Below are 23,430 nucleotides of genomic sequence, written 5' to 3' on the forward strand. Positions count from 1 at the left end.
TCTCCAATTCGGTAGCATCATCGGGGCTATTAATCTCTGAGATCTGAAGATGGAGGGTTACGCTTACAAAACTAAATGTTAGTAAGTTTTGGCCGAAAACGATTACTAAATGACTATCAGAATATGAGTTATTCTGGAGATCGTATTTAGTCAAGAATGTCTTGCTTTAGTGAAGGAGTATTTGACTGCCCCTCATAAGCATTTATTCTGACTCACTATAGTATCGTTGAAAATAAAATAATGAAATTTGGGTCTTCAAATTTACTCGCTTCTGGCACTTTTAACTGTAAATCAACATGGAAATCGAATATACTAGTAATTGATGATTTAGACTATGTTTTAACAGAGGAAAGTCCTCTATCTCCCAATTCTGCTATTAATCAAAAGGCACAACATGGTAAATATGATTTACTTGTCATTGAGACATGCTTGATGGAAAATGATAAGTTAACCTGGATAATGGATTCAGGAGCAACTAATCATATCTGTACTTTTGCTCGGGAAACTAGTTCCTAGAGACAACTTACAGGAGGCGAAGCAACCTTTAAGATAGGGATCGAGGAGTTTGATCTAACTCCTTAGTATCATTGATTTCTTTAATGAACAACTATTCATAATCCAATTATAATTTAATCCTTCTTAGGCCAGGAGAGTGTGTAACACCATATTATTCAAGACCTATAATCAACTCTTAAGAGAGCAATTTATCTACTTACCCTAACAATTAGGAAGGAATGAATTTCTTCTTGTGTAGCTGTGTTCTAGCTCCTCAATCAAACAAATCCCTAAAATGGTAGGCATATTGAGTCAAAGAATCTAGACATTCTCACCTATGCAAATCGAATGACCACTCTTATAGGCAGGAGTTCACAACTTACTCTGGATTAAGGTCAAGTCACCTATGGTCATCTTAATGAAATGTAATTCTCTTCCAACAACAGTGTTATAAAGTGAGACTACTCATTAATGAAGGAAAATAGACATGAGGATTTCCATGAGCAATGAAATGATCATTCCAAATTCCATTTGAAATTGATCAATTATAATCAAGAAACGGAAACTTACAGGTCATGCACAATACAAAATTACAACATGCTTAACAATGAGATCGAGGGATAAAGTATCGTACATTTGAAGACTCATTCTTCAAACTCCCTCGATCACAAACGCTCATTCAGTCTCCAAGACAGCAACACACGAACGCTCGAACACAACGACCGCAACACAGTACGGTCAATAATAACCACCATACAAACACCATGAACACACAACGAACAACCTCCCAAAACCTCAAACTCAGTCAAGTTGAGTGAGGACACCATCACAATGGCTACCTTGGTATTCTCAGTGTGAAAATCTATAAGTGTGGGCTCTGTGTGGACTTGGTTAGAGGAAGAGACCGGAGGAACAACAATCGTGTAAACGATTGAGGAAGTGGGAGATGATAAGAGTCTATTATATAGACGAATGCTCAATCATGTAGAAGACAACAACCTATCGTATAGATAATGCCCTGCGATTGTTTAGCTAAGATCAACTGAGTGAACTATCGTATAGTAACATTCCATGATTGTTTAGTCTCTCTTTTAACTATCATTTAGTGAAACCATTTCACTAACAACAATCCGTGAGTTCCTTTCCGAATTAAGCAACTCCCCTAAATTTAGGAAAACATTTTTCCTTTTATCTCACGGTTACCATAAAACTACCAATAACCTCTCACTCAAATGGTTATTAAAGAAAAAGAGATAATTATCCAATAATTAATATTATTATAAATAAACATGATAACCAATTCACCATATTATATTTATAACCTATAGTTTTAATATTTCATCTCATGAAACATATAAACCATAGTTATTTTTCTATTTTATGGTACTTAATGTAAATCACATTTATATTAATCCTCCACTTGATGTATCTCATACAACACACTGATCATATCATATATAATCGAATTACCTCTTGTCAATTTGAACATTTCAAATCAACACCAAGAACTTATTCTCAACTTGAATCCATTGAGCTACCAATAGTATGTGAATAACTGACTAAACTCTTTAATCACGGGATCCACTATCTGTTAACTACCCGCACTCCACTAAAGACCGACAACTGCACTCTCCATACTACAGATATATTTTGTGTCCATATCAACCAATCAATAGTGCGATAACCCTTCACATATCGCTCGTAAGTATAGTTGGGCCAATAATCATTATGCCCCTATAATTACATCTAACTCCTTAAGTACCGCTAATCCCTCTAATGAACATAAGTCATAGCCCTACTATGATTGAGTCCTCTCTTCCAAAGAGAAGTTGTGGCCACTATGTTCAAGACCCAGAATCAGTCCTTAAGAGAGCAATCTATCTACTTACCCCTGCTTCGGGGAAGGAGTGAATTCCATCTTGTGTAACTGAGTTTCCAGCTCCCAAATAAAAAAAAATCCCCAAAAAGGTAGGCATGTTGAGTTGGCAATCTGGTCACTTTCACCCATACTAATCAAAGGACTGCCCTCAAAGGTAATAGTTCCCAAAACACTCAGGATTGAGGTCATGTCACCTATGGTCATTTAGGTGAGATGTAAGTCTTCAGTATCAACGGCGTTATATACAAAGACTAGTTATCTCGTGGTCCGATCTTATACAAACTTGATAACGGTCAGAAATGCACGTTATTACAATGCAAAGATATAAAACAATGAAGGATTGCGATGATAAAAATATGTAAAATCATGTCCAAAAGCATTAACTGGAGAACATTGTGATCGCATGTGTCTATCGCATTAAAGCAGCTAATTTACGTATTTTGTGTAGGAAAATGCGTTGGCACAAGAAAGAATTGCGATCCAAGGAATTCAGCTCCGAGCGCATTAAGAGATTGTGACCGCAAGGCTATGCGATCGTATGCATCCGCGAAGAACTACTCAAGAAGGTGGCCGCATAGAGACAACGCATCAAGGTGAAAGCATAATAAATCACGATGGGACAAAAAGCTGATGGCGGTCAAATCTGAATTTAGTTGACAAGTCGTTAACGACACACTGTAGCAAGTACACTCAACTTTTCGGTGACAATTAATCGGCACATCAGATAGAGATTTATTGACATCCCATCAGTGCAATCATTTGAAATAAAAGCTTCTTCACCTTGATCTCTATAAATACCGAAGGCCACCACCGAAAAATGAGCTTTTAGCCATATAGAGAGTTCACCATACATAAGATAGTTAGCCGTTGTTCATAGTTTTCTAACACTTAGAAGGCGGAAGCGAGTGAAGAGATAAGACATTAGAAGATCGTTCTTGGTCAGCTTGAGAGAGTGTCGGGAAGCGTTGGGAATGGAGAGAGGGCCGACTCTTGTGAAAGCAAGAAGATTCTTTTGGGCAGAGTAGAGAAACTCAGTGTAAAAGCCTTGGGAAGCAAGAAATTGCTACCAAGCTCCCCATCTTCATTTCCCATTGTCGTTCTGTATTCTGATTTCATTTATAGAATGGAACTTGCATCTCTACATCTGTTCACTCTCTTTACATTACACATGAGTAACTAAACTTCCGAATGGGTTGAGAAGTACTTAGCTAATATGACCTAAGATCTTCATTTTTGCGATCATCTTGTCTTATGTATGCGACCATCACCCCTTTAGAGCTACTCGAAGATAGTCTAAAGAAATAACCTAGACTTGAGAGAGCTAGGGTAGAATCTAGACTTGAGAAAGCGAGATTAAAACCACATAAGCAAGAGATAGAGACTTAGAGATAAGTTCTGTTTGCTAACATGCATCGTATGCACCCTAGAAATAGGTTATGATAGTATGTGGTCGACTTGTATATGTGTGTATCATTCATCATCGCATAGACAAGAGTAGAGGCTTAGACATAAGTCCTATAGACATCATCATATATATCGCATGCGTCCTAAAACTAGGAGCTGTAGTATTTGCATTGAGAGGTGACTTGTTGTTGTATATATGTAGCATGATCGCATAATGTGAATGCAATCTTAGAAAGTGTTAGCTAAATCCCTTCTCAACCCATTCCCCTGCATACTCATTGAAACTTTTGTGTTATTAACTCTTTTCTCAATTCTGCCGCATAGAATCTATACCTTAAACAAACATACCAACCAACTCATTGTTTTATTTGTCACCGCAAAGAAATCTGAAATCACCGTCGCATACTGTCTCCATAGTCCCTGTGTTCGATCCTGGGCTTACCAGGCAACCTAGTAGAATTTATACTTGGATTTTTCTAGGAAAACTTGCATGCACAACGCATACACCACCATCACAATATACACCATTATTTCATCATATTCACAACATATCAAAACTCTTTGTATAGGACACCCCCGCTCGCATGTCTCCACATGAATGGCTAGGATCTACTATTTGTAGTAGTTCAAACACTTAAAAACCTCTACAAAGCGGGTCGTATCCATAGTGTCACCAGGATCATGTATCCCTCCTTAATCCTTATACTACAGACCTATTTGGGTTATCATTTAAGGCATGATCCACTTGTATATCTCATATACATGCTTAAGTTTACATACAATAACCATGGAGCTTTGTTTTTTGGATATGAGTAAATGTTAGAATAAATCTTATTTTATTCATAACAATGTGTATAGATTACAAACTACGAGACTCCGGGAGAATTAGGACAACAATCCTAACAACTACGTGGTCCGATCTTATACAACTCTTTGTATAGGATACTCCCACTCATATGTCTTCACATGAATGATCAGGATCAGATCATTCGTAGCAGTTTACAACAATTGTAACAACTATAAAGTGGGTCGTATCCATAGTGTCACTAGGATAAGGTACCCAGCCTTATCTATCTACTATAGACCGTACAAGTTACTACTTAAACGTGATCCACCTGTATGTTTCCATATAGATGTTTAAATTACATTCAATAACCTTAGATCTTAGTTTATTGGATTTGGGTTAATGACACTAAATGCCAAATAAAATAACACTTATTTTATTAAATAAATAATATGTTTGTACAAATACAATTTTACAAACTATAAGACCACGAGATTTAGGGCATCAATCCCAACAGACATCCCCCCTCAAACGGGGTAGTTGTAGTGAGACCGAGTTTAATTCTGAGATAGAGAAACTGAGCATGACTAAGAGACTTGGTGAAGAAGTCGGCTAGTTGCTCATTGGTCAGTACATATTTGATTGCCAACTTGTTATTGAGGACATGGTCATGAACAAAATGAACATTAAGTTTAATGTGTTTTGTTCTAGCGTGGAATATCGGATTGGAGGTACGAGTGTCAGCACCGATGTTGTCACACCACAAGATGGGTGTACCATTGAGAGTAAAGCCAAGTTCCCAAGTAACTGCCTAATCTAAGTAACTTTGGCAGAGGCGTGAGCTAACGCATGGTACTCAGACTCCATGCTAGATCAAGTGACTCTTATTTGCTTCTTGGATGACCACGAGACAATAGAGGTTCCAAGAAAAACATAGTAGGCAGCAATAGATTTAAGATCGTCGACACTCGATGCCCAATCAACATCAGAGAAAGCAATTATATTAAGCATTTGACTTGTCTGAATTAAAAGGCTGTGAGATGTTGTACCTTTGAGACACTGTAAAATGCGTTTAACAGCTTTCCAATGGACATCTGTGGGTGCCTTTAAGAACTGACTATGTAGGTGATATCTGGTCTAGTATTGACAAGGTATTGAAGGGTGACAATAGCACTTCGATAGCAAAGAGGGTCCTCAAGAGGAGATCCATCATTTATGGATAATGTTTGGCTAAAAACCACTGGTGGAGGGCAAGGTTTGGTAGAGTTCATGTTGAAATTATCCAATAAATCGACAATATATTTGTACAGTCTGAGATGGATCCCATTGGATTGATATGTGACTTGAATACCAAAAAGGTAGTTAAGTCTCCAAAGGTCTTTCAAAGCAAATATGAAGTCAAGTGTGATAACGAGTTGTGAGATGAACTTGGGTTATTGCCCAATAACATTATCAACATAAATGAGTAAAAGGATGATAAGAGAGGACCAGCGAAGGAAATAAAAAGAAGTATCATATCAACTCACAGAGAAACAACATGGGAGCAAGAAATGATTCAATTCATCATTTTAGGCTTGTAATATTTGTCGTAAGCCATAGATGGCTTTGTTGAGTTTGCAGACATGATGAAGACGAATAGGATCTTCAAAACCAGAGGGTTGTGACATGTACACAGCCTCTTTTAGTGTACCGTTGAGGAACACATTGTTGAAATCAAGCTACCTGAAGCTCCACCCATTTGAAACAGCAAGGAGCAAAACAATGTGAATCGTTAATACCTTGACAACTAGACTGAAAGTCTCGAAAAAGTCAACGCCCATCAACGTTTTTCTTCAGAATAATATGGGCTTTGTGCCTTTGAATAGACCCACCAATGTTTTTCTTCAGGCGGAAAACCCACTTGCACCCAACAATGTTATACAGTGGGGAGTTTGGGACTAGAGTCCAAGTATTCAGTCGTCGTAGAGTAAAGAGTTCATCAATCATGGCAACCTTCTACTTAGGGCTTATAAAAGCATCAAATAGTTTTGTGGGCTTCGTGAGAGTTGAGTCAGGAGCGACGAAAGAAGAAGATGTGGCCCACACTTTTAGGGAAAAAAATGCATGTTTTACCATGGGTAACCATTGTATATTGATTGACAATTTTTTGTGGATGGGAGATAGGAAGGTTAAGAAATGCAGATCCGGGAGAAGATAAAATCGGTGGGATAGGGTTTAAGGATTGGGAGGTCGGGGACAAAGGTATTAATGGACCTGTTTGAAAGGGAAAATTTGGGTTGGTTTGATTGGATGTGGGAACTGGTTCAGATGAAGAGGGTGAAGTCTGGGTGGGGAACAAATCATGTTGGGTCGAGATTGGATTATTTGGTAAAGATGAGCTTGGGCTTGGACTTTCAGAAGATGAAGTTCAGTTAGTGGGTAAAGTAGTAGAGGACGTTGGTGGTGAGATTAGATTTGGAAGATCTATGGGTCGAAAGATTGATGGAGGCCCAAACCAAGACATAATAGGATGGTGGGCCGAGGCTGATAAGGTTGGTGGTTCAAGGCTATCGAAGTCGTTGAAAAGGAAAGTCAGCTTCATTAAACACCACATTTCTGGTGATGAATATTTGTCCGATAGCATTTAAGCACCAAAGCCCCTTGGCAATAGATGGCACATACAAGACATTATTCAACTTAAGTATCCTAGAAGGTGATGTAATGATAGTATTCCCAATATGAGATATAAATAATGAGGAGCCATTGGCAACAATAACCTGATCATTACCTATGTAATCTACCTTCTGATTGAGGTAATTAGGATTGGTTGTTGCATGGTTGGATGCACCATTGTCTGCATACCATGAGGGATCAATCATTTTTTTGGGGTTGGCCATAGACGAATTTTGAGGCATTTGAAAAATTTGGTGGTTATTGAATCTAGATGCAAGGCCAGGCGATTCTCAAAGGTGAATTTGATTAGGATTGTTGAGGTAATGCATATAACAAACATCTATTGTGTGACCCACCTTGGTGTAAACTTGACACACTGGTCAATTTGGGTATCTTCACTGCCCACGGCCTCTTCCATGGCCATGTTGATTCGGGGTTAGTCCTCTATGTTGGTTTCTGATGGGACTTGGGGGAGGGTTTGAATTCAAATGACCTTTGTTTATAACCATGTTCACAGAGGGAGATTGATTAACATTAGAAGATGATAAGGACAAAGTACTTACCCCGATTTTAACTTTGTTTGATAATCGAGCCGTTTCTCGTAAGAAAAAAGCTCAGATTGCAAACCTGTCCAACTGATTCCAGGTTTTCCCTTAATAATAACCACCATAGGATTGTATTCCCCATCAGGGTCGGAGAGCACTTGTGAGATCAGATCTTCATTTGAGATTGGGCTTCTTACAAAAGCGAGCTCATCGGAATACTTCTTCATGGGTTCAATACTCCTCCATTTTTAGATAGTCTTTCTTTATTTGCTGGAACAAACACTTTAGGTAATCAATCTCTGCTTTGGACTATACTCCGAAGAGTTGTTGAATAGCATCCTAGAGGTCTTCCGATGACTGATAGCCCATCACTTAGGTCGCAATTTCCAAAGACATAAAGTTATAGAGCCAGGTCAGAAGTAGTTAATTAATCGCTTCCCACACTTCATACTCTGAATTTGGGGTTAATTTTTCCCTCAAGGGCATCGAATCAGTGTTGGTTGCTTCTTCATTTGCTTGGGTGTTTTTACTAACAAATTTGCTAGGGCAGACTTTCTCGCCTTTTAGGTTGTCTTCCAGTCGATAGTTCCTCAGAATAGGCCAAGCTAGGTTTTGCCAGAGAAGAAAATTAATATGATTCATTTTAATGGATGTAACTTGGTTGAGCAACTGAACTGAGTTAGGGGTGGTCCGGATGGGTTGCCATTGAAGGAATTTGAGAAAATCGATGGTAAGGAAGCCATATGGCTCTAAATCCTTTAATACTAGATTAAGGTTTACTCTAATATAGAGAAAGAAGGAAAGAAAAGGTAAGAATGAGAATGTTTAGAATCGTATTTTGTATATTTCCTTAATTATCAAATGTGCACCCAAGAGGGTTCATATATATAATTGCAAGGGAATCAATATTGTTACAAAGATTACATATGTAGCAGTATACTAGGTTACATTGAAACAAAAGTTAGAGAAGATAAAACAGGTTCGAATAGAACTCCATGTCGCTACACACGTCAAGATCAGCTGTAACTGAGTCCGCGATTGATCGCCACATCATCTGTCTTGACATGGGGTATAATTTTAACAAAAAGATAATAATTGACAAAGGGGGTGTTTGACTCACCAACATGAGTTGAGTTGAGTTGGTATAATATACTAACTCAATGTTTGGCCCATCAACTTTAAATGTTGGTGGAGTTGAGTTGGTATATTTTACCAACTCACCGCAACTCTCCATTTTTCCAATGTTTTCAATGACTCTACCTACGACCACTTACGACGACTATCACTGTCACATTTTAGGAACCAATTTTAGGTTCCGACAACCACCTTCATGAAAACTCCGACGACCAACTTCAGACTTCGACAACCACCTTCGATGACAACTTCAACAATCAATTTCGAGCTCCGACAACTACCTCCGATGACAACTCTGACTAGCTCCGACGGCCAATTCCAGGCTGCAACCACTTACAATGACAACTCCGGTGACCCAACTCGGACAACCACCTTCGTAAGACCAACTCCGACAACAAAGTTTAGGCTCTAGCATCCACATCCGGCAACAAACTCTGATGACCAACTCCAACAACCACCTCTGACTACAAACTTCGACAAAAATCACCTTCGATGATCAACTTTGATGACGACCTTCGAGCAAACAGCTTTGACGACCAACTCCGAGATTCAACAACCACCCCCGATGACATTTAAGGCTCCGACAGTAGTCTCAACTACAAACTCCATTGAAAATTATCTTCAATAATCAATTTCAACTACCACTTTTGACTATGTAAATAATAATATTTTATCTACATTAAGTGTGATATTTATACGTAGAAATTTGTAAGATATATTTTTATTTAATTGAATTCACATATCAAATGAGCGTTAAGAATATTTGGAAAGACATGTAACATATAACAAAAAAAAAAACTATAAAATAGAGATTTTTCTTGAAATATTTTCTAGTAAGAATTAGTAAAAAATGAAGATTTGTTCTCTAATAATCCTTCAAATTTTGAGGAATTGAGAGTGAAATTTTTGAAGAAATGTGATGACATTCTATTGGTTGCTATGATAAAGGAGGAGATTCAATTAAGAAAGATTAATAACAAAGTAAAAATACAAAGCAACAACAGGAAAAAGAATAAAAAGAAGAAGATGGTGATGAAATTTAGGGAAAAAAATTAGAAATCAAAAGTTTTAATTTTTTTTTGGTTTTTCATTTTATTTAACCAATTTTTGCAAGAAATGTGGTGGGTCAATTGTTATTCATTAAAAAAAATTTACAATTCATATTTTATTGAAAATAAAATAGATAAAATTATTAAATAAAAAAATTTCAAAAAAAAAATAACAATAAAGATTATTTAGAATTCAAAAAACTATATTTTCAGATATATAAACTAATCGAATCAATCTATCCCAACTCAAGTCCCAGATAGGCCGAAAGGGTTTTTGCTTCCGAGAAGGAAAGAAAATGGAGGGTTTATGCCTTTCTGGGGTATGAATTGATTCATTACATCAAACGTTGCTGGGTTACTTTTAAATTCCAACGACAGATTTAGAATCGTCTCTTGCTCGAGGAAGAAGAAGAAGAAGCATGAGGATTGCAGTGGAAGGTTGCATGCACGGTGACCTCGACAATGTCTACAGAACTCTCCAATACATGGAGCAAGTTCAAAACATCAAAATCGACCTTCTGCTCTGCTGTGGCGACTTTCAGGTAGTTCTTCACTCCCGCTTGCATCGTATTTTTCCGCATCTTTTTTTCTATTTTGAAGTATCTACTCCCCAAAATCATTACAATTTTCTTAGCGATTTAGGCTGTTAGGAATGAGAACGATCTGAAGAGCTTAAATGTGCCGCCCAAATATCGATCCATGAACTCGTTCTGGAAGTATTACTCAGGAGCTGAAGTCGCTCCCTATCCTACTATTTTCATTGGTGGGAATCATGAAGCGTCTAATTATCTGTGGGAATTGTGAGTTACTTGAGCTTAGCTTGCGTTATATCGTAAAGAGTCTTCATGTGTTCCACGGTTGTTTTGTGTTATTGGTATCTAGACATATAAATTTATTTTGGGGGTAATAAAAGTTCTGAAAGTGAGTTGAATCACCGTCGTGGATTACAGCTTATGTATAGTTTTTTAATTTTTCGAATGCTTGGAGTATTTGTTAATAATGTGTGTACTAAATAATTGGCCGTAAAAGTTTCCTGGAGAGCTACCAGATATTCAGATAGTTGGTCGTCCTGTTGAACAATTCTATGAGTTCTTTTCAGAATCATCTCTATGCCCTCAATTTCAATCGTTTCCCGTGTCTTTTTCTCCCCTTTCCATTTAATTGTTGTTTTCTTAGGCTTTGTATGCTTATATGCATATGACACATCAATTATATGATCTGAATTTTATTTAGGTACTATGGAGGTTGGGCTGCGCCTAATATATACTTTTTGGGCGTTGCTGGTGTAGTCAAGTTTGGAAATATTCGTATTGGTGGGCTGTCTGGCATTTATAATGCACGCCATTATCATTTAGGTGAGTGATTAACATTCTGCCTGTTATTTTAATTAGATGTAAAACAGTGTAACGTAATTATCTAGATTGATTAGCAATAATGTGCAGTCAAGGTTTTCTTTTGTTCCCCGTCTTCGTATGCCAGATCACTGATGGAATCTGGTATGCATTATGGCCTTGAGTGAGAATAGCTTGCATAGTGAGTAGCTGCATCATCTATAGATATGTTTGGTGATTTCTAGGTTGGGTTTTCATTCTTCAGTTCATTTGAGGAGGCTCTCTCATTTTATCACCTTTTGAGGGGCTGTCTTATCGGTAATGGTTTTGGAAGTGGATCAATCGGTGGGTAGCGTAGTAACTCATTTAATTTTAAGAATATAGGAAATCCTGCCTACTGGGAGTATGTTCAGCTTATTAAGAAAAATTGACATTCAAATGTGTAGTTGCACTTTTCTATCTTTGTGTTGCCGGTTATCTAACTGCAATATGCAATAACTGCTAAGCTACATGCAACAAAATCTTCTTCATATGGAATGAGCAGGTCACTATGAGAGGCCTCCATACAATGAGAATACTATAAGATCTATTTACCATGTTCGTGAATATGATGTTCGGAAGCTTATGCAAGTTGAGGAACCAATTGACATTTTTCTTTCTCATGATTGGCCACTTGGCATCACTGATTATGGAGACTGGAAGCAACTTATTAGGTTTAAACCCTTTTTTGAGAAGGAGGTAACTAAAAATATTTTGATACTGCCTTCTTACCAAACCACTTTCTGAAATGTGTACATAGTAATTCTCTATACGATATGAACTGCTTTGCCATAGATGTAAATTCTTTAATTGTGGCTTGGATGTAAGATTTTTATTACTAATATTTTGAGGGTATCCACCTCTGGCATGAATTTGTATGTTGTCATCATCTGATTAAATTTATACGTAGTTGATGTGAAAAGTATCAGATCTGCTACATCTACCCATCACTTTCAAATCACATTAACCTAATTGTCTTATAAAATAGCCTATTGAGATTTTAGTAACGAACTTGATTAGCTCTTAGCGGAGGGTAAAAGTGAATGTTAGAAGAGGATAGTAGAGAGTGCTATTTAATTCAATAAAAGCTTGTTGAATTCTCAAAATTTATGAGACGTAGATTATAACAACTAGATCTGCTTGTAAAGTCAAGCAATGAAGCTGGACCCAGAAAGCTAGGATAGATTATAATTCCTGCGTAGCTTCAACTTTAAGTTATGAAGAAAGCATAAGTAAATTGAACGTATAATTGTCAAAGAACCTTGAGGAATTAGACTTCCATTTCTGCACAGGTTGAAGGATCCAACTATTATCAATAGAATGGTCCCTGGTAGAATTTAAACAGATTCCAGATAAAATATTTCAAATTTTCTGTTACATTTATTGACTGATTTTTACCTCAGTACCAGTAAACTTTTGTAATTTTAAATGCCAGATTCAGGAAAAAAGTCTTGGGAGTAAGGCTGCAGCTCAGTTGCTAGAAAAGCTCAGACCCCCTTACTGGTTTTCAGCCCACTTGCACTGTAAGTTTGCTGCTCTTGTTCAACATGGTGAAGGTGGCCCCTTGACAAAATTTCTTGCTCTTGATAAGTGTCTTCCTAGGCGTAAATTTTTACAGGTACTTCATTTTGATTTGAATTTCCTATGAAAAATAATTATTTTGAATTTCTTAACAGTTATCCATGGGGTCCTTTTTTTGGTCTTTGGTAGACGCTGGTGATTTTGAAGCTTTTAACTGTGGGCATGTGGTTTTTAAGGTTATCGAGATCGAAGCAGAGCCTGGACCTTATGAGATTCATTATGATGAAGAATGGTTAGCAATAACACGAAGGTTCAATGAAATCTTCCCTTTGACAGCCAAAAGTGCAAATTATGGGTGAGTATGTTTTATGGAACTTACTGTGAAAATCTGATTGGACAATACAACATTTCTTCTTTCTCATCTGTGGGTTATTTGTAGTGTGAGTTGTAACCTCCATTTTGTAATTTCAGAAGTATAAAGCTTGAAATGGAAGATTGTCGGCAATGGGTCAAAACCAGTTTAAAAGAAAGAGGAACAAAACCTTTTGACTTTGTTCAGACTGTTCCTTGTTATGATCCATCAAGATCTGTCTCCAACAGTCAGCTTGCTGGTAATCCGAATCTATATAATATTCATTTGGACATCTATCGTCCCTTCACAGATGTAGATAGTTTCACGTTTCATAATGTTTTGATTGCTTGCGAAGTTTTTGCCAGATGATGAATGGCTAATGAACTTCTCAGATGGTACCTACAAATATTCTAAATCATAGGCCAAATGGCTAATGAACTTGGATCTTGTGTTCTTTGTCTAGTTCACAATGCTAGTTACCATGGTGAGTGCTATCCGTTTTCAATGTCTTAATGAATGACTTGTGTATCACAGGATATCCTCGAAATCCTCAGACTGAATCTTTGCTGAAGTTTCTTGAACTCCCTTATCTTCTTGACGACATGTTGGAATCTGATGGACCATCGGGGAGTTCTGTTCCTTTATCAGACAGTGGTATACTATTTATCTTGTGCCGTGGCTATTTGCTGCTGGATAACTTCTTAGAATAAGTAGTTCTGCTATTGATTTATGCAGTGTTTTAAAAAGCCCTCTCGGACACACGCCTGACTTGAAAAGGCGAGGCTCACAAAATAAGGCGCATCATAGGCGCGTCTTTTATGAAGTCCAAGGGCCTTGGGACTTTTTTATTATTTTTAAAAAATAGTAATGATTAAAGGTCTTCCTTCTTTATTAACTAAAAGAATCAAGTTTACTAAGCCTAAATGCAAAATTTTGTGTTTGGGGTCTTTTTGTTTTTCCATATTTCCACTTCAACTATGCTTTCTCTTTTTATTGTAATATTTTTATATATAGTGTCTCACCCAAAAAAAAAAAAGACCACACCTTTCTGTGTGCCTTGTGCATAGGCTCCAAAGGGCCATTAATTTATCTAAATATCTTAGATCCATCTAGGCTAAGAACTCTCCAAGTATAATTTTTATTGGGACATAGTGCTTCTTTGAATTAGTCTATTAGCAGAATAGTATGACTTTTCTGAGGCCTGTAGTACTAGAAAAATTATTCAAAAGTGGTGGCCTTATAATGGTTGGAAGTGGATTCCAAAATCTACATGTCCTCGAATAATCATTGGATATAAATTTTAGGATAATTACAATCGGTAGCATTTCTATGAATAATAACCAAGTGTATAACATCATTTAAAAAGAATTGCAAATATAGCCAAGTTATTAGCGATAGACTTATATCGTTGATGGACTCTTACCAGTGATATGGTTTATCACTAATAGACTCCTATCAATGATATAGTCTATCACTGATAGACTATTTAAATTTGGCTATATTTGTAAATTTTTTTACATTATGTTATATCTGCTAATACTTTAGGTCTAATGTCTATATTTGCAACTGCTCCTAAATTTTAATTATCTCTGTTGCTTATAAATTTTAAGTACCTCTACAACCAACAAGGTAAAAACCGCCGTCCACATTGTAATGTTCTCATTAAATTATTTATCGTAGTACTGCTGCATTTGATTTGGTGTATTGTATTGGTGCACGTGTTGTAGATTCACATTTTACAAATGGCAAATTCGTTCCACCTCTCATAATTGTAAGTTTTCTGTAATATTTATGGATGTAGGTTCGTTCTTTGACAGCGAAGACATTCCGATTGATGATGTAGATGATATGGAAGAAGAAACTGCAGAACCTGAAGATGCATAAACCCAGAACCTGGGCAATGACACCAAAATCTTCCATAATGAATGAAGATTGACCACTTAAGCTTTATGCTATAATTGTATAGAATGGGCTCTTTCTTCCCTCCTAATTGTATATCCCAATTACATTAACGTAAATGGATTCAGCCATTCGTTACTAAACTCTTCTTGGAGCACTTTTTATTCACCCAGAAATAGAGATTGTAAAGTCACTACTTGAAGTGTCATGCATTCTAGAGAATTTCCATTGTCAAGAATTTATCCTTTCTTAATTTAAAAATTACCTTCGAAATGAATTGTATCTGCTAAGGTCTGTTTAAGGCTCGTGATCTTCCACAGTTATGGAAATTTAATTTGTGGATTTTCAAATAGATGTTCTGGGAAGGATTTTGAATGTTGATATATGTTGGGAAAATCAAGACCTTGATTTCATAAAGAAGTTAATAATTTTTTTTTAGATACATCACCTTAATAGATGTTGACTTTTATTAAAGGAAAAATAATAATTTTGTAATATATTAATATAACCTTTAATAATAATTTTGTAATATATTTTAAAAGTTAAAATCCTAAGAAGTTCTATTACACAATAAATGAAGGCTAAATTATAAAAAATGCTTTAGAATTTTACACTTTGTGTCAAAAATGTTTATGAAGTTTCTAAAGTTTTAAAAATATCCCTAAACTTCTAAAATGAATTTAAAAATATCTTTGTCGTTAATTTTGGATGAAACCGTTAAAGTTTTGTTTAAAAATTACCCTAATCTTTCACAAGTTTCAAAAATACCTTCACCATTAGTATTTGAACAAAAACTATTCATTCCTTGTGAGAAAAATAATTTTTAAAAAAAAGTTAAACAAAGCTCCTACCATTAATATGACGATCAATTTATTTGAAGTTCTCTTAAATCTGAAAAAATCATTTTAAAACATATTATATAGATATCCTCATTTTTTTCATATAGGTACTCTCATATTTTTCTCAACTTTCCAAAACGATAAATAATCAAATAAAAAAAGTATTTGACTATTAACACACATACAACTATTATTATTTAATTTTAAATCATTTGGTGCTTTATTTATTATCATTCTTCTTATGATAGTTTATATACCTTAATTAAAGTGTACAATTTTATTTATTTATTTATCTATTCATAGTCTGCGAAGAGAGGGGAGCACAAGATGGAAGATAGAAAGGCAAGAAAACATTAAGGTTTATGTTCATATAACAGGAAGAATATTACTTTTTTTATAAAAAAATAAAGTAGTTAAATATATATTCCACCATTTCTAAAACAAGTTAAAATGTTTATATTTGCATTACATTCATATTAGTGATGACCTATAACCTATTGTTTTGTATATCTATCATAAAAAATGTTGATTTGCCTCTTAGGTCAATGTTGAACACACAACATGAGCTTAGCTCAAGGGATTAGTATCAACGTAGGGGTTTCTTCTATTTTTTGATAACATAGGTGAGAAAATTGAATTGCTTACTTCAAAGTTGTTAGTTCAGATACTATGACAATTGAACTATGTTAATTTTGTCAAGAAAAAATAAATTTTGAACACATAAAAGTGTAAAATATGAATGAAAAATATGTCCAACACAAAAGTGTACCATATGAATGAAAATATAGACATGTGATAGGGTATTTAATATCATGGTCTAAACTTTGAAGAGAAACCAAAACAAACAAAGTTGATGGAGCTTTCTGAAGGTTGCTTTCGGAGATAACTATGAATTGAAGCTTTGGCTTTGTCAAGCAGGAGTTTAACATAGTTAAAGAACGAGAGCGGATGGGTGAGAACTGAGAAGAAGGCCTGGTCCGATTGCTTTACATCACCGATCCCAAGAACTGTTTTTTTTTTTTTTTGGTCAAAATTGGACTGTTCACTTGGCCCTTCAGAATTGTTTGACCAAGGATTCGTCCCGTTTCCATTTCTGCTATCATATCCCGTTCAGTTACCACATTCGTCGCCATTTGACTTAGTTACGTTCTGTTTGTTTGCCTGTTGGGATAGAAAGTTTGGCTACCCATGAATGAGGCCATCGTACTCGGCAAGTGGGACATCGGTTCGAGCTTTGTCCAATCTTTTGTTAACCCATTCTCTGACCATCAAATTGGGTACCATCGCAGACGTTTACACTTGCAACAATATCCTAAATGGGTATTGGAAATGCAAAGAGTTACGATCTGCAAATGTACTGTTCGACGAAATGCCGCTGAGAGACTCTGTATCTTGGAATACGATGATCGCGGGGCATATAAACTGTGGAAACTTGGAGGCTTCATGGGATGTTCTTAAAGGCATGAGGAGATGTGGTTTTGAGCTGGATGAGTATACCTTTGGAAGCATGTTGAAGGGCATTGCTTGTGCTGGTATGTCTGATTTGGGTCAGCAAGTACATTCTATGATCATTAAGATGGGTTATGCTGGAAATGTATATGCAGGGAGTGCTCTTCTGGACATGTATGCGAAATGTGAGAGACTTGAGGATGCATATCTGTCATTCTTAAATATATCGAAACAGAACACTGTTTCGTGGAATGCAATGATTGCTGGATATGCTCAGATGGGTGACCGTGAGACCGCATTTTGGTTGTTAGATTGTATGGAGCAAGAAGGTGAGAAGGTAGATGATGGCACATATGCTCCTCTTTTGCCTTTGCTTGATGATGCTGACTTTTATAACTTAACAAAGCAAATTCATGGAAAAGTGTTCAAACATGGATTGGAATCTGTTAATACAATGTGTAATGCCTTGATCACTTCTTATTCAGAATGTGGATCCCTTGATGATGCCAAAAGGATTTTTAATTGTTCGGCAGGCTTTTGGGATTTGGTGACATGGAACTCCTTGTTGGCTGCTTATCTGGTGCATGGTCAGGAAGATCTTGCTTTTAAACTCTTGATTGATATGCAAGAACATGGTTTTGAACCAGACTTGTATTCATACACAAGCATCATCCGTGCTTGTTTCGACGAAAAGCTTGGCAATAATGGGAAATCCTTACATGGGTTGGTGATAAAGAGAGGATTAGAACAGTCGGTGCCAATTTCAAATGCACTGATATCTATGTATATTAAATCAGAGTGTGGTTCAATGAAAGAAGCTCTATGTATATTTGAATCCTTGGAGTTTAAGGACCGCGTGTCTTGGAACTCGATCTTAACTGGATTATCACAAACGGGGTTGAGTGAAGATGCAGTGAAGTCCTTTCTGCATATGAGATCTGCAGCAATGGACATTGACCACTATTCCTTTTCTGCTGTACTCAGATCATGCTCAGATTTGGCTACATTTCAATTGGGACAACAGATTCATGTCTTGGCAATTAAATACGGTTTGGAGTCCAACGAGTTTGTTTCAAGTTCCTTAATCTTCATGTATTCCAAGTGTGGGATTATTGAAGATGCTAGAAGATCATTTGAAGAGTCTTCAAAGAACTCTTCAATCACTTGGAATGCACTTATGTTTGGTTATGCTCAACATGGTCAGTGCAATGTTGCATTAGACCTCTTCTTCCTAATGGAAAAGAAAAAGGTGAAAATGGATCACATAACCTTCGTTGCAGTTCTGACTGCCTGTAGCCATATCGGTTTAGTAGAACAGGGATGCAAATTCTTGCGGTGTATGGAATCTGATTACGGTGTTCCTCCACGGATGGAGCACTATGCTTGTGCAGTTGATCTATATGGGCGTTCTGGGCGTCTTGAAGAAGCCAAGGCCTTGATTGAAGAAATGCCATTCAAACCGGATGCCATGGTTTGGAAGACATTCTTGGGCGCATGCCGTTCTTGTGGCAACATTGAGTTGGCTTGTCAGGTTGCAAGCCATCTGCTAGAGATGGAGCCTGAAGAGCACTGCACTTATGTTCTCCTCTCAAACATGTACGGAAATCTAATGAGATGGGATGAGAAGGCCAAAGTGAAAAGGCTAATGAAGGAAAGAGGAGTTAAGAAAGTCCCTGGTTGGAGTTGGATTGAAGTTAAGAATAATGTACATGCTTTCATTGCAGAAGATCATTCTCATCCAAGTTGCCAACAGATCTACTTTTTGCTGAAAGTACTTTTGGAGGAAATCACAATAATGGAAGCTGCTGATGGTTTTGAGAGTTCTTTTGAACAGGAAGAACTAAGCTATTCAAATGCATAACGTGGTTTCAAGATCACACCCTCGAATTTTTAAGCACTTAGAAAGTGAATTCAAACAAGCCGTGAATTTTATTGCAGCTTGATTTATTGAGGAACAGTGTTTCAAACAGATAAGTCGTGTTCTTTGACGCCATGGGAGTTGTTGTGTTGCTGACGATCAAAAGTATAAGTGGGTTGGTTTAGGCCAAAATCAGCGTCAAAACTGACTGTTTTGAAATGTTTAGTTGATTTAATCGATGGAAACCAACTTCAAAATTGAAGTTGACTAATTAATCCTTTTTTAGTTTTATATGTTGTGAAACTATACCAAGTTGGTAACTTACATGTGTTTGAACAAGCTGATGGAATTCATAACAATTTCAATTTCGTTTTTAGGTCTTAAATGCCAAAGTAATGTTTACAACTTTAATTTTAAAAAACCAGTTTATCATGAAACGAAGATTTTAACTCTCTCTTTTCTTATAATTAAATATCTTAAATTCAAAAGACAAGTTTTTTCCACTTTTCCAGATTGTTTGTTATTCTTATTTTCTGAGCTCTACTGTGTCTCCAATATTCATGTTTTCTCTTGAACTGCGTAACATTTGCTTTTGAATCAAATAAAACTTATATTATATTCTTTCTGAAAATTACTGTTCCCTTTAACGAAATATTTAAATTCAAGTTATTCAGGTACTATATGATTTATCTTAAATAAATTTAAGTTGGTGTGTTAAACCGAGTTAAAAAAGAATTGGTGAATCAACCAAACAAAGAAAGTTTCTATTTTATTATTTCTGTTCAATTTATTTGGACGAATTCAGTTCAATAATTCTATTCAAGTCCAACCATTGGGTTTAGTTGATCCAATTTCTTTTAAACGCTTCAAATTGAAACTACTATTATATTTATATCATTAGCTTTAAGTATATAATTCAGTTCCTAATCTTTCATTTATTTTTATCATTATCGGTTCCCTAATCCTCTAAAGGTCTCCATTAAATATACTATTGTTTTATTCTTTTTCCTAGGGGCATACACAAGGGTACCAAAAACTAATCCGATCAACCGATCGATTTAAATTTCAAAAAATTATAAATTAGGATAACCTAACACTTCATCAATATAACTTTCATTTTCATTCACACCTTGACATTGCTTGTTTTCTTAAAAAAAACAAAAAAAAAAACAAAAACAAAAAAGACCGACCATCAGTCGGATTTCACACATTTTTTTGTCGGTTTTTGGTGTCAATTCTCTCAAAAATGATACTGACCGACCAATGTACATCCCTACTTTTTCCTACATAATCTTTACTACCTCTAAGAATAATGGTATATGGGTTTGAGATTGATATGTTACTGCAAGTGTAAAACATACAAACATTAAATCATCTTTTACGAGTCAACTTTACATCTTATTTTTAAGTTCAACATGTGGGGTTGATATTCAAATTTTAGATTTCTTGATCAAAGGTATAAAACTAAACCATTTTAACTATTTTTTCCTCGAAGAATACCAATAGAACTAGACTTGACAGTTGACTTTAACAATTTGTCATAACAAAAATTTGCTTGAAAAATAACCCTAGATATTAATAATAAATTAAAACTCTGAAAAAAAAAATTAGTGTGTAAATTAAGAAGACTCAGAGTATGTATTAAGCATGTTATGATAATGTATCAAATTTGCCCATTCAAACATAATTTAACAGTGTTTTAACACTGATTTAATACTATATCAAAAGTAAATTATATTATTCATCCACCATTATTGACCTTAAAATATATATAGTTTTGATTTCTTGTGGTGTAAATTTGAAGTAGCCTTCCCAAAAGAGAATCTTCCCAAAAGAGGATTTTATTGTGTTTCGTTTTACGACGCTTCTGTTTGATATGGCCATAACTTTTTGTCCTTCTATGACAGTCAGACACCAAACCAAACTTTTCATTTAAAGCGTATTGAGAAACCAAACCCAATTCCAAAAAACTTTAATTGTCACTGTTTCATTACCAATCAATATATATAACTTACTATTCTACCTCTTACATACATTTTTAAGATTTAAGCGTATTGAGAATCATTCTTTTGGGTCACCCCTGTTAAGGCTTGAGAAGCTAACATTTTTAAGATTCAATAAGAAAACATCAAATCACTCACTAACAAACAAGCAAAAAGTTTGGATGAAATTAAGTGGCAATGAAATGAAAATTTTCCCAGGAAGAAAGTGTTGAAATTCTTTATTGAATGGTAAGATTATAATGGGCCATATCGTTGGTAGGCCCAAAACATGCTCAACGTTCCAATACAGTTCAACAACTCTATTCCAGAAACAGCCAACCGACGGGAAATCGCCGCCGTTTCTGTCTCCGTCGCCGTCCCCACCACCATTGATGGCATTCATTTTCTTAATGAAACTGTCAATTGTATTCATACAAAGGTGTGGCAAACAGACTAATGGAAGTTATTCCACCGCTCATCTAAGAGAATTATAATCAAACAGACTCTATTGTAGAACAAAAACCTGTGGCGCGTGATATCGAAAGCAAAATATAATTCCGATTCAATTTCAGGGGAATTTCAATTAGGAAATAATCTCGAGAATTTCCGATCATTATCTACAATCATGAATCCGACTAATACCTTCTATATTTTCCAACTACGAATCTATCATTTTAAGGCTGAAAGAAAATTTACTTATAAACTGAGACAGACTCGGAGATTTTACCGCTAATTGAATCTCGAATCAGTTATCGTCATCGTCGTCGTCGTCGCCGCCGTGTTTGTGGTGATTCACTTTTGCACATGATACTCCACGCGCCAATGTCGGCGCGTCTACGACCGTCGCCGACGACATCTCCATCTGGCAAATCCGAACGGCGCCGAACAGTCTTTCCGGCAACTCCTCCTCCGTCTGTCCCTCCACCAGAAATCCCATATCTACTGTAACATTGGTGACATAACCAAGCGCGAGATGCAAAATCGCACTGGCTAACTTTGAGCTTCCCATATCTACGTCAATCTCCAAATAGTTAGGTCCTCGGTGGTAATTGCACGTCAATGCCTTCCCTAACAAACACGCACTGTAATTTCCTACCGCTTTCTTAACGATCCATGGACCTTTCACGATCCGATTCACCAATTTCAACCGTTGATTTCTGAAAGAATCATCGCCATTGATGAATCGGTGAAGAAGCGAGCCAGATGGAATCGGATCTTCGGTAGCAAAATAAAACACGGCACTATACTGATCCTTCCCAGGGACTTGTATGTTAACCGCAATAATGAAGCTCTTCATCGATTTACCTAGGGCTTGCGCTCTCCTCAACGCTTGCGCAACTCGATTGTCAGGACGAGCAAGGACGTTGTCAAGCTTGGTACTAGTTTTCAGCCAATCAACACCGACGGGAGAAAGTAAGTAATCACCGGCGGGAGATTTTTTCCCTTTCGTCAAGTAGTTCTTAGAACGAAGCATAAAGAGATCGCCAGGCGGCGAGGCCCAACCATTTATCCCGGTTTGAAGGTCGACAAGGCGTAAGGATCCGCCGTCGATCGTCTCGGAAATCCAATCCGCCGTCGTCGTGGACTCTCCGTGTTCCGAACACCTTTCGGCCGGTTCTCCGATCAAACTCCGGTGATTTTGGTTTTGCTTTGTGGGGCACATGGCTTCCAGTAGTACGATTTTCTTCTGATTTCTTTCTCTAAAAAGACTGCTTCTTCTCCTTTTTATCGCCGGAAGTGAGGGCTGGAAGTGAAAAGTCTTTAAACCAAGTAGGGCTAGGAATGGGAATGGGAATGGGAATGGGAATGGGAATTGGAATAAATAAATGACCCCTTTTTTCAATTTAATTACGTGATTGCCATTTATCTCTCCACTGTTTTAAATTGTATATTTTTCATAATTATTGTGCGTGGTATTGAGTATTTAATTTGCCGACTTATTATAAATCAAGTAAATTAAATATCTTTATTTATTATAATCCTTTTATTTTAATGAAATTGAGATTAAAAAAACACACGCTTTCTCGTTTTCTTTTTTGCATATGCACGTGTGTATTTAAATCTCTCATCTCATAATCAGTCCATTCTTTTATTTTAAATCATTGATTTTTTTTAGGCATACAAATTAATGTTGTTTCATGATCTTATATTTATTAAACAAATTTATTCGTCAATCTGAAGATAATTTAGTATATAAAATATATATTAGGTTAAGATA

The 23,430-nt window shown here is 36.2% G+C and overlaps 2 protein-coding genes and 1 pseudogene across 7 annotated transcripts; 2 read left to right on the forward strand and 1 right to left on the reverse strand.

The window, feature by feature from the left end:
- The first annotated feature begins 10,175 nt into the window (after positions 1-10,175).
- Positions 10,176-15,361, forward strand: DBR1 (debranching enzyme 1). Of its 5 annotated transcripts, none has more exons than XM_039030636.2 (9): positions 10,176-10,484; positions 10,585-10,742; positions 11,176-11,297; positions 11,818-12,011; positions 12,748-12,930; positions 13,070-13,188; positions 13,305-13,444; positions 13,720-13,839; positions 14,987-15,361. In XM_039030636.2, exons 1-9 carry the CDS (start codon positions 10,362-10,364, stop codon positions 15,067-15,069), a joined length of 1,242 nt encoding a protein of 413 aa, XP_038886564.1. In that variant the 5' UTR covers positions 10,176-10,361; the 3' UTR covers positions 15,070-15,361. The 5 variants fall into 5 exon arrangements, with proteins under 5 accessions (XP_038886564.1, XP_038886565.1, XP_090169498.1 ...); XM_039030637.2 differs by having other exon boundaries at positions 10,186-10,484; positions 15,003-15,361; XM_090313372.1 differs by lacking the exon at positions 14,987-15,361 and adding an exon at positions 13,921-14,221 and having other exon boundaries at positions 10,186-10,484.
- A 1,301-nt stretch (positions 15,362-16,662) lies between these two features.
- Positions 16,663-19,615, forward strand: LOC120075302 (Pentatricopeptide repeat (PPR) superfamily protein). Its single transcript, XM_039028565.2, has one exon. The coding sequence runs from the start codon at positions 17,116-17,118 to the stop codon at positions 19,231-19,233; it is 2,118 nt and encodes a 705-aa protein (XP_038884493.1). The 5' UTR covers positions 16,663-17,115; the 3' UTR covers positions 19,234-19,615.
- A 2,135-nt stretch (positions 19,616-21,750) lies between these two features.
- LOC120076889 (protein ENHANCED DISEASE RESISTANCE 2-like pseudogene) lies at positions 21,751-23,095 on the reverse strand (annotated as a pseudogene). Its single transcript, XR_016529399.1, has one exon. The product of XR_016529399.1 is annotated as a protein ENHANCED DISEASE RESISTANCE 2-like pseudogene (transcript).
- Between the last annotated feature and the right edge of the window lie 335 nt (positions 23,096-23,430).

This window comes from Benincasa hispida, chromosome 4 (genome assembly GCF_027475165.1).
Source record: "Benincasa hispida cultivar pf3 chromosome 4, pf3_genome.v1.1, whole genome shotgun sequence".
Classification (NCBI taxonomy): domain Eukaryota; kingdom Viridiplantae; phylum Streptophyta; class Magnoliopsida; order Cucurbitales; family Cucurbitaceae; genus Benincasa; species Benincasa hispida.